Source organism: Papaver somniferum, chromosome 2, assembly GCF_003573695.1.
Source record: "Papaver somniferum cultivar HN1 chromosome 2, ASM357369v1, whole genome shotgun sequence".
Lineage (NCBI taxonomy): Eukaryota > Viridiplantae > Streptophyta > Magnoliopsida > Ranunculales > Papaveraceae > Papaver > Papaver somniferum.
In genome coordinates, this window is record NC_039359.1 from 72,027,373 (window position 1) to 72,040,191 (window position 12,819).

At 33.4% G+C, this 12,819-nt stretch overlaps 1 protein-coding gene across 1 annotated transcript; it reads left to right on the top strand.

Moving 5' to 3' along the window:
• Window positions 1-1,955: 1,955 nt before the first annotated feature.
• Window positions 1,956-4,446, top strand: LOC113348007 (mitochondrial carrier protein CoAc2-like). The gene is made up of 7 exons (XM_026591697.1): window positions 1,956-2,337; window positions 2,761-2,846; window positions 2,947-3,154; window positions 3,250-3,376; window positions 3,465-3,649; window positions 3,750-3,869; window positions 3,949-4,446. The coding sequence occupies exons 1-7, from the start codon at window positions 2,170-2,172 to the stop codon at window positions 4,114-4,116; spliced, it is 1,062 nt and encodes a 353-aa protein (XP_026447482.1). The 5' UTR covers window positions 1,956-2,169; the 3' UTR covers window positions 4,117-4,446.
• Window positions 4,447-12,819: the final 8,373 nt, after the last annotated feature.

Genomic DNA, 12,819 nt, shown 5'->3' on the forward strand with positions numbered 1-12,819 from the left:
AAGCTGAAGATTGGTTAGTCTGCAGTACCTTCCCCAACTCTCCCTGAGGCGGATCATGAAGGTCAGGTGGTGGTAGTTCCACATTCTCACTTGGACTTCAGAGTTATCACCAGGAATGGCTCTGAAGTACAACAACTACTGATCCATTGGACCAACTCCTCTCCAGAAAATACTACTTGGGAAGATCTATCTGTGATTAGAGCTCATTTTCCATATTTTTTATCCTTGAGGACAAAGATGTCTTAAAGGTGGAGGTAATGTCATACCTTCTTGGTGGCCTATTCCTTATTCTGGATGGTGGCCCTCATCCTGTTCCATGACTGCCTCAACAGTTACTATCCGTTAGTTCTCAATGATTGCTTTAATATTCTGTTAGTTGATTAGTTAGTTGTCTTCTCCACGTGTTACTCGTGTGTTGGTTGGTTTAGATCCAAGGATGTATTAAGTTGGTCTTCCCTGAACTTGTAAGAACTAAGGAATTTTGATAATTAAAACCTGAAGCTGATTCTTCGAATCAGAGTTACTTTTCTTCACTGTTTGATGTTCTAATCGTACTAAGTCTAGTACAATTATATATTTCAGAGTGGGTCTAATTTTGGGTTAAATTTTGAAGCAAATTTCTTTTTATTGAATCTTTAATTAGTTGATTTAAATTCTTAGTACCTCTTTATTTAGTTAATCTCTTGGATTAGTCAGCTACTAGTTTTAGGGGCGGTACAGTTCATAATCAACCTCTTGCATTTACGTCAACTTCGATTATATTTACAATTCTAACCTTCTCCCGCTTTTCATCATGTACAATGCCTTAATTGAGAAATTGGCTTATGACTATATATGTCATTGTGATTCAAAATGTATCACTCCGACCAAAATATACCCTGTGATATGAAATTTCCTTGTTAGCCCGAAATCTTTCTGCTAGTAATCAAAAATATTTTTGGCTAATAAAAAGACAATAACTTTGCCACAATAGGCCATTTAGAACCAAAATTCTCCCGGTCACTTAAAATCATTTTCGTAGTCCAAATCTACCGTCTGATCCAGATTTTTGGCGGGTGACTCAAAATACGCTTGAGAACTTGTGATTTTTTTCCTGTTGGTCTCAAATTCGCACAATGATATATAATCTACCAATATAAATCAAAAACAAATGCTATCCCGCTCCGTTTTGCGGGTAGCTATCCCGCTCAAGCGGGCTTCTTTACCGTTAGATGATCAAATTAACAGTTAGATTCGAATTCAGGAAAGGATCCACCATTTTCAGAAAAAGACCCACCATTTTCCCTAAAGGATTCAAGGCTGTTAGATCTGGGCTTTAACGTGATTTAACGGTAAAGAAGTCGCTTGAGCGGGATATCTACTCGCAAAATGGTACGGGTCAGCATTGCTCTAAATCAAAATCTTTCATACAACCCAAATTTTGCTAATACCATAATGACTAACCTAGCTAAGTAGGTTTGAACCAACAAAAAACAGATTCAAATTACCAAAAAACCCCACATTTAGCTATTGAACCAGATTCAAATATACTTATTGATCCGAAATATACATCGTTAATGTTTTTTTATCAAAAACCCCACATTTACATGTTGTAATTTCGATTATTACAACACAAAAATATAAGAATTACTTTTACTTGAATTTAAAACCATGTGATAAATTTCTTAAAGATGATAAAATCATTAGGACTTTATTAAGAATGTATTAACAAAAAGTAAATTAATAAAACCCTAAAAGATCATAACTTTAGAACCAACTTTATACCATGACATAGAATATATTTCCAATTGATGCAAATGGGTCCAGAACCAAAGTTTAGGTGCTAGTTGCATGCTTGGATTGCCCTTTCCCGTCATCTGAAAAAGAATTCAATTTTTTAACCAACCAAGAAAGGCATATTCTAAACTCCCCCTCAAGAAAACATACTCCTCATTACCCTACCATTAGATGCTAAAATTATCATCCCTAGGACGCCATTAAAGGTCAAAAACTGACCTCCAAGAATTTATAAGCGGAAACCACTGTCTGTACAACAGAGAAAACACCAAACAAGTTCTCGAAAAAAGGTAGGCAGTGGGCACTAAAGTCATCATCAGCATCATCATCATCTTCCAATTAAACAACAGAATTCAATTCTGGGTTTTTTTCCTCTCTCTCTCTGTCTCTCTAATGGTGGAAGAGAAGAGAGAAGAAGAAAGACAAAAGGGGGTCTTATTATTAGATAATGTGTTACAATCCATGCCTGTCTATGCTAAGGAATTGGTTGCGGGTGGTGTTGCTGGTGGTTTTGCTAAAACTATTGTTGCTCCACTTGAAAGAGTCAAGATCCTTTTTCAGGTTTTGTATAATTCTTCAATCTACCTTCTTTCTTTGTCTGCAATCAATTTCTGGGCTTTACTCTGAATCCTGATTTTGTTGAATTTTGGTAATTGGGTTTCAGAACTAAGTTTTGGAAAGTTTTTTGGTGATGGTTTTGATTGTTTTAGAATAAAGATATGATCTTTACTAAAAAATTATGTTTTTTTATCAGTTGATACTGCTTGAATTGAATTGCATATGCTTAGGGTTAATTGAATTGGCCCAATTGGCAATTAGAACTTGGGGTACCTCAAGTATGAAAGTGAGTGTGTCCTAGCCAAATGGGCATTATAGTTGCAAGTTATCAGAATCTTGCAGCTGAATTTCTTGTTGTGTCTAAGCTGTTGTACTGCAAAAAATTTGTATTGTTTGGTTTTAAAGACTAGTTGTTGGGTTTTGCAGACAAGAAGATCAGAATTTCAGAGTATAGGATTAACTGGATCCTTCAAAAAGATTGCTAAAACTGAGGGTATATCGGGTTTCTACAGGTAAGATCTCTTTCGATAAGCTAATTAGACGAAAGAATGTTGCGACTTGGGTGGAAATTGGTTTCTGATGTTGTCTGTGGTATCGGGGTATGTATAATAGAGGAAATGGAGCTAGCGTTGCTCGAATTGTTCCTTATGCAGCTCTGCATTTTATGGTGTATGAGCAGTATCGTAGATGGATTATAGAAGGCTTTCCAGATGTTGGAAGAGGGCCTGTTCTTGACCTTGTGGCAGGTTCCTTTGCGGGTGGAACTGCAGTTCTTTTTACTTACCCTCTTGATTTAGTACGAACAAAATTAGCTTATCAGGTGAAGTAATTTTCTAAGATTGTACATGTTTTTTGTCTAATGCAATTCTTCACTCCAATGGCGAGGTTTTGACTTTTTATGTAACTTTGGTGTAGGTTGTCGATGGTAGGAAGGTGAATGTGAATGGAATGGTTCATGGTGAACAAGTGTACAGAGGAATTTATGATTGCTTTTCCAAAATATTCAGAACGAGTGGAATGAAAGGCCTTTATCGGGGTGTAGGTATAGATTCAACCACCACCAAATTTCATGATTATAAGTGATTTTGTAAAGAAGTTGGCAACTAATGTATGCGAGTTGTGTTTATCAGCTCCATCACTCTATGGAATATTTCCCTATTCCGGTTTGAAGTTCTACTTTTATGAGGAAATGAAAAGTTATGTCCCTCAAGAGCGCAAGAATGACATCATGGTCAAACTCTTTTGTGGTTCAGTTGCTGGTTTATTAGGACAGACTATCACTTACCCGCTTGACGTTGTTAGACGGCAAATGCAGGTATTGTTTCCTTTTCACTTACATTAGCCACTTCAATGCTTTACAAAATTAAACTTTGAAACAAATCTGAGAAACGTAATGACAATTTCCACATGACCAGGTGGAACAATTTTCAGCATCTAATGTGAAGATGAAAGGGACAATGCAGAGTCTCATTACGATTGTAGAAAGCCAAGGGTGGAAACAACTGTTTTCAGGGCTAAGCATCAACTACTTGAAGGTTAGTTAACTATCTTGAACAGGATATTAAAAAAAAATTCTTTGGTTTTCATCACCTGATAGTGTGGTATGTGAATTAGGTTGTTCCGTCAGTGGCAATTGGTTTTACAGTGTACGACGTTATGAAGTTATGGCTTAGGGTTCCTTCTCGCGACGAGTCTAAGACTGAGCTAGTAAGAGAACAAACAAATATAAGTTCATCATCAGCAGCAGCAGCATCCTCAAAATCATCTCAATACCAATCTTAGCAATAACAATTTTTTATGCAAGTTAGAGCAGCCTTGGTAAAATTCTTTTTCACCTGTAAATTTCAACCGAGATGTATACAGCATCAAACTAGGTTACAGCATTCCTGAATAAAACGATTCGACAATGTGCAGTGCTCCTTACTCGTCGAATCACTACATGTTAGAGTTTTACATCTGTGGAATAGCATACAACAGTTACGACTTGTTCTGCACTCTGATTGTTCTAATGCAGTTCCAAGCCTGATGTAACTATATTTTCTCAGTTACTGTAGAGACGATGTACAAAATTCTTTTATAATCAATACTGATATAACTGAAATTCGACATAAATTTCTTCTTCAGAGTTATGATAAGCTAGTAGCACTTTAAACAGTATACAACTTTGCTAAGATATTTACACACTCCCAAACTGAACTTAGACAACCTTGCAGTGTTAGAATTTAGCAAAATACTAATAAGCAGGTAAACCTGTTGTTGAAAATCCAGTAAGAAGTCAATGGCAGTAATCAAGGTTGTTAGAGAACCAGGATGTAATGTGTTCATCTTTTGGAATCATGTTTCTTCTTAGTTTATGTGGAATTTCTTATGGAAATTTAATTGGTTTGCGTTGGTAGAATACTTTAATCGAACTCGTATCTGGAATCAGTGCACAATGCTAAACATATTTATTACTACTGTTGCAAGATCAGTACTGGTTAGTCCTAAGTACAAAGTGTGGTATCAATTCTACTAAATTCTTGATCTAGGATAACTGTTTGGCAACCAATAACAACAAGCGTTTGTAGTCCAACGGTTAGGATAATTGCCTTCGACTCCCGGCAGACGCAATCGAACTTTTTAAGCTTCGGGATTGTATTCCAATATCCTGATTCGACTCCTGGCAGATGTTATGAAATTTTTTAAGCTTTTCATGTCATGGGATGAAATTTTTTAAGCTTTTCATGTCATGGGACTCCCTCAAATTTCAGCATTATGTCCTCAAATCTGTTATCCGTCTATTTGATGGAATAAATTTTTTGGGATTGTATCCTAATATTTAACTTGGTAGACCTTGCATCCTACAAATTTATATCGTGTGATCCAAATCATGCTTCACCACCAAAAATTTACCATATAACTCAAACCACATCAGAACTCAAGACTTTTTCATGTCATGGGACTCCCTCAAATTTCAGCGTTGTGTCCTTAAATCTGTTATCAGTCTATTGATGGAATAAATTTTTTGGGAATGTATCCCAATATTTAACTTGGTAGACGTTGCAGCCTACAAATTAATATTAAAATTTTATATATTGTGATCCAAACCATGCTTCACCACCAAAAATTTACCATACAACTCAAACCCATCAGAACTCAAGACATATCCACAACACGAGATTCGTCTCATGACCTGAACCTATTAATGTGGTACAAATTCTGCCAACGTGACCTATTTTTTGCATATGGATCCAAAATAGGCCGGTGGCCATTAGTTGGTTACCACATCAGTCTAACACAATAACAGCGATCGTTTCAGGATTTTCAAATCCCAGGAATCGGGTTATCCCATAATCCAATTCCAAGGTATTATATTCTGAATTCATATTATATTGTTTGGTTCTGGTAATTGGATTACATAGTTATCAGAAAATAACAAATCACTTCAATATCCCTTTTGAAATTTTAATACAGTTCGAAAATTAACAACGAATATGATCTAAATCTGACGATATCATCCATAAAGAAATCATGATTAAAATCAAACATCATTACTTAGACTTAACTTCTTGAGAAAAGTTTCAGAGGGTGATAAGTGTTTTGACCGAGTCATTGTAGAACATCGGCAGAGAAGAAGGTGCTAATGTCGATTATAGTGATGATGATGGTGGTGGTGGTGGCGACGGTGATCGGGACACATGAATGAGAAGAAGATCGGCACGCACGATTCGGCAGGAACAAAAAAGAATTTCTTTTCCAAATTTTGTTAGCAGGGGTAGTGAAGTCCTTTTATACCAATTACCTGGAATTGGATTATATTCCACTGCTCCGTGAATGGAATGGAAAACACAAGTTTTGAGGGAATTGGATTCCCACGGAATCATATTATGATATTTTTGAGACTATTCGGTTCATGGGAATTGGTTATATTCCCTCGGAATCTAATTCCAGAGAACCCAATTATCCAAACCGAACATGCTATAAGGGTAACCAGTTCAAATTCAAACCTGGTCGAAGCCAAAGATTTTTTTTTCTTTCCGATGCTCTTTTTATAAGGGACTGGTCTTGTTTTCTATAGTTGGTTTTATGAAGCCTATCATATGCTAGAAAAATATAAGTACACAATTATGTTCATCGCACTAAGTCCAACACAAATTTAAGTAAACAATTATGCATCGCTCTAAGTCCAACACCAGTTCAAATTCAAACCTGGGCGAAGCCAAACAATTTTTTCCTTCAGATGCTTTTTTTACTTGGGGTTGGTCTTGTTTTCTTATAGTTGGTTTGATGAAGCATGCCATATGCTTAAAAAATATAAGCAAGCAAATTAAGTTCGTCACACTAAGTCCGACAAGAATCTCTGAAGGGGAAAATCTCAATAAACATCACCTACATTATTCAAGATGAAACATAACTAATGGATTGAAGAAAAAAAACAATTAAAATTTATCGTCCACTTTATACAAAGAACACTCAATCCTCGGTTAATAACTTGTCAGCCGAACTTAGGTATTCTTTTCCCCATAAAAACCTCGGTTTGGCTCTGGTTTGATTAGCCGTATTTTTCATTTGGATAACCGATCTTATATCGGTTTGATTTTAATGAGAAGGTAAAATTATAATAAAAGTTATTAGCTTTGGAACGCATATACTAAAGGGTGACAAGAAATAGTAATTCGAAAATCAAATATGCATCAGAGCAATATTAATATATTGATCGAAGTAGCGGATGTAGTGCAATGTATGGATTTGGTTATAAATGAGATGCCGACGATTACATTACTCTAGTAGCTATCTGTTATAATAGTAATTGTAATACTTGTCGTGTTTGTTATGGATGTGAAGTTCAGGTTTATACATTAAAATCAAATTCATGGAAAATCTTAACCAACATAATTAATTATGAAATATAAGTATGTGCAATATGTTAGAAAACCGTGTTGTGGCACATGTGCTAACAAAGCGAATGAGAACGGTTATAAATCACCGACTCATGTCTCTTTACTTATTACATCTCTTTCCTTCAAAAGATGTTTCCTTTGAAGTTAAAGTATTACGTTTATTAACTCTTAATGGAAGAGTTATATAAAGAGAAAAACATTGATCTCTATTTTCACTAAAAATTTTCAGCAACCATCATAGTGAGAGAAGTATAAGGATTTAGTAGATATTATAAGATGGATCCTGTAATAACATCAATCACTTCACTACTTCATCATATATGACATTCTACAGGAACTTTAGATTCCTAGATTTTATCAAATCAACAATGACCAGAGGTATATGGTATTACTTATTCCGCATAAAGATTCTAACATTTGGGATCATAACATAGGTCGCTTTTTGGATTTATGTTAACAATTCACTCCAAGATGTACTATGTTCAAGAGAGATTTTTCCCTTTTTACAAACAAATTTTAAATACTTCAATAAAAATCTCGGATGACCTTTTGCCCTCTAGTAATCGTTAATCATCTATTTTGTGTGCTCTTGAGAAAAAAATTCTTGAAGTTTATGGCACTATGACTCCTCTGGTTGGTAACTTTAATAATTTGAATTCTTCTTAATTTACTTTTTAACTACAAATTAACAAGTAACACAATATATCTCAGAATCAAAAAACACGATCAATAGTCAGATAAAGTAATAATAACGAACGTCTAATAAATTTAAGGAAAATAAATGCAAGGACTTACCACTCTCTGTTCTTTTATAACGAACACATATCTTCTCCACAATAACTTCAAGCATGGATTCTGAAATACTAGAAGATTGGTGTTGTTTGTTGTCGTGGGATAAAATTTTTTTTTCCCTAAAATAATGTTTTCCACATTATGGTCACTCTCAACATAGATCAAACAAGTATTATTTTTCTCTGATGAAACATATGATCTACTTGTGCCATATTGATGGTGCTGATCGAATTTTCTTAAACTAACTTAAGGTTTCGTATTCTATTATAACGATTTGAATGCACGTACTAGTTCAACTAATAAAAAGACCTTCAATACGCATAAACGTCATGTAACCTAGATTATAACCGTTGAAAAAGATCGAGAATCAAAAATTATAATCTTATCTTACGAATTTGAAACCCTCTATTGTGATGAATCTTTTATTTTTCTTCTTGTTTTTTTAGATCGATTTGAGTTGCAAAATAATTGTACAATTTCTTGGACATAACTCTAACATATATAGACAAATTGGTTGATGAGAAGTTGTTTTAAAAAGTGTGTTATCAAATATTGACAGTATATAACTCAGGATGATAAATACTTTACGGATTTATTCCATATTCGATCAAAGTTACGTTCATGTCTCTTAGTAATTGTTTCATCTATGTACGTTCATGTCTCTTAGTATATAACCAAGATTATAATCGTCGAAGAAAATTGAGAATCATAAATTATAATATTACCTTATAAGTTTGAGACCTTCCATTACTATGATTCTCTTTCTTCTTTTATCTCTTTTTTAATATATAAACTAAATTGATTGACCAAAATTATTTTAAGAAGTTCTAATTTTTTTCTATTTTTTTATGCAATGAAGTTTCTATTAACTCTTTATGAATCAGAATCACGGTAAACTTATATTAGTTTGATAGGAAATAGGGTAATTCAGAAATATCAGGACTCCTAGCTAGGTCGTCTATAAGTGCGAGGGGCATTATATCTTCGATTATGATTTCTACTTAAAAAAGATATTTATTCGGTGTTCATAAGAAATATTGTTTGTATTACCTCCATATATATAAAAATAGTGCTACATGCTTAACTATTTGTCCCAGTCCGCATTATTAAAGGACTAAAACCTTATAAACTTGAAACCCTTTATTGTGATGAATCCCTTCCTTCTTATTTTTTTCGAAAAAAAAAAAGAATTCTGTCTTTTTCTTAGATCAATCTTGAGTTGCAAAAGAATTATATGGTGTGTTGGCCCTAAATCTAACATATATAGAAAAATTGTTTGACACGCAATTGTTTTAGAAAGTCCTAATATGTTCTTTATGCAAATTCTTTAACATCGTAATCTTGGTAAACTTAATTCAATTTGAATGAGGTGGGGTAATTCACAAATATCTGGATTCCTAGCTATGTCGGTTATAGGTATGAGGGGTATTATGCCTTTGATTATTATTTTATTTCAAAAATATTTGTCTTATGTTTATAAGAAATATTATTTATATTACTTCCATGCCGATGCAAACATTGCTACATGCTTAACTATTAGTTTTAGTCTGCATTATGGAAAGTATTAAAATTAAGCATTTGCCTCAACTAATAGACAAACTGGGTTCGGCTTTCGGTACACACATTCTAAAAATTTTCTACATTGAATTGAATCTAAAAAGTGTCTTGCATACCTAAGAGTTGACTCTTTATCTAAAATATGTCGTCACCCAAAATCTACCACAAATAACTTAATATTTGCCTCGTTGCGCACGACAACTCTGATATTGATATTTCCTTCAAAAAAAAAAAGAAAAAAAAGAAAAGAAACGAGAACGCTATAAAATAACATACAATACTCTCACAGTAAAATAATATTAACGAAATCGAATATTCATTGATAATTTCCTTAGTAAAGCATCATTGGAAAATGTTTTGCTTCGTTACAATCACAATCTTCTTATGTGTTTTGAAAGCATCGTTAGTTTACAAATTAATTTTAAAAAGTTTTTGAGTTGATTTTTATGGATTATTTTGACGAATTTAAATAAGTTAATAATTGATTTCAATTCTTAAACAAACAAAAACATAGTATTCAGAGTGTAAACATGGTGTCAAAAACAAAAATTTATTTTAGGGTGGTATAAAGGGAGTGTGACGTTAAAAAGGCCAAACGCGTACAAATTATGCGCCAATTGGAACTGCTCCGAGTGTTGTTTACATTAGCGTTTTGAGAAAGGGAAAAAATTGAAACTATGTTTCTTGAAAGATACACTCAACTTCGATCTGCGCTGAGTCCCAATCGGATTCCCTCTGTCTCTTGGAATTTAATTTCTCTTTCATGAAATCTTGGAACATGTCTTGAAAATAAATATAGATGATCCATACTTGGAATCCATTAGACTTGGAATTACACACTTTTTCAAGCTTGGAATAACTTGGATTCCACCATAAGACTTTTTCTTAGAATGAGCAGTGACCTGAAAATTTAAACTAGTCTCTCATAAATAATTTATCTATATTGAACATTCTTCTCGTTTGCATAAGTCTAATGTCACTTAGACATTAAGGACTTGTTAACAAGTTTTATACTTGTGATGCCTAATCCACATTTCTTCTTAGGCCTACACACCTTCTCCAAGAAATCAAACTCATTTTCTTTTGACAACAATCTCTCCTCAAATAAATTTCCTCATTTTTATGTTTAATATTTTTTCAGTGGAAGAAGGTAAGTGCAAACGAGAAATAAAGTAAGATTGAAAACTTTCTATAAATCTTTTTATCATGTTAGACCATTTATCGGTTGAAACCACCAAGCGTTGATTTGTCAAAGTTGGTTGTCATATTTTAGTACAAAAACTCATAAGTCGCTTTATTAGATTACTAGAGTCAACTTCGTTAGATTATACTAGGAAGTCTAGAAATGTTGAGACATACAAGTATTAATCTGATGTATCTAAAACGACGATAATATCATACTTCCACTTGAGGTTAGTAATACATGACTTGACTTGTTGTCATTTCTATATCGTTTGCTTTCAAGTCATTTCTGATTGAAAACATAACATGTGACGTTATGTATGTGAAACTTCAGTATAATAAACTTGATAATCATATTGTGATCAAAGTGTCAAGGAACTTCTTAATTGCTTTATATTGGTATATTGATACACGAAGTATAATGCTTATCTTTTGATCTTTGTAATTGCGACATCAACATAATCTTTGTAACTAGTTACTAGATTGTGTAGTGAACATATGTTTGATTTCATATCTAGAAAACTGTGTTTAATTACATAAGTTTAAGGAAGTAGACGTATGAACCTGTTTCATAGTCGAAAGGAAATCAAAAGGATTATGGTCTCGGTTTTCATTGAAGATCTTAAGTATGGACCAATCCTAACCTATATAGGGAATCAAGGTAGAAACGATCTTAGATTATGCTGAGAGTCAAGTTAGAACAGATCCCTACCTATATTGGGAGTCAGGGTAGAATCGATCCTTACTTGATTTAGGTATCATGGTAGAACCGGTCTCAATAGGAAAAACTGATTTCTACATGTCACATACACTTTAGGGTTTGTGTGATTTGGAAATTGGGTTCGCAAAATAGGAAAGTTCAAGATGTCGACATAGTGAGTAATTTGAACATATGCTGAAATCTTATTTCTTAAATGTTCAAAAGATATTCCTTGATATTCAAGGTGAGATCCCAAACTAAAATGGGAGAATATTTTTGAGATTTTAGAAGTTAATATGTTTTGTTTTACCAACAATCAAAACATATATATGGAATTATACATTAGTTTATTGCTAGCTAATATTGAGTTTTCCATTGAGATTTCAGTCATACAGTTGGATATTGGTTGGAATTTATAAAACCGAATTTAGGTTCTTAATTCATTGCATATCTTTTGAATATCGTCGGTTATGCAAATTTCTTGGTGTCCAAACTACCTTGGTCTACAAATAGTGAAGTTTTCTCTTCTTACAAACTTATCCTGAGTCAGGAAAACTTCATCTTTGTTGTTTCTTGTAGCCGACTAATAGTATTCCTGTAATACCATCTTGGAGCGGAGAATAACCTAATTAGGCGAAATATCTTACGTCCTCTAGTTTAAAATCTTCTTTGGGATCAAGAAGCGTCTAGTAGTACCATTCGTGGGAAACTAGAATCGTATTGTTAATTTAGTTTTCAATTATTGATTTGATTGACTAACTGTAGTTATCTCTTGATTTGCACTTAGTTTGATTATTCTTAAAAGCATTCTCTTCTGACATAAGGTTACAAATTAGATCAAGAGTATAACATTGTCTTGTGATCATCTATTGTTAACAATTTCTGTTATACGAGTGATAGATCATAAATCAGGAATCAAGTTTGTTATTGTGCAGGTACAAAATACTATTAAAGATTGATAAGCACGTAAGTGCGATACATTTACACCCATAACTGCATTAGCTAGGACTCATTATTTTACTAATAATATTTTTTTAAGGCTTTTGTAGGAAATACAAGTAAATTTGGTAACCCGAAGTATAAAACGGCTGAAATTAGACTTATGCGCGTATTTGACCAATCAGAGCCGGTCAAAGAAATATGGACGGTCGTGGCTAATGGAATGAGATTAGGCTTCGAATTAATTGGGCATAATATTTTGTTCGTGGTTGAATTACAAGAATATGACGACATTAATTAACTTCATTTCTACTTATTATACTGGTTTTGTTTCCTTTTCATTTCTTCAGTGGATTATACAATGCATGAAATGTGATTTACTACTGAGCACTAAATGTGGAATATCTTTGAAGAGAGTATATAAAGAAATGAAAA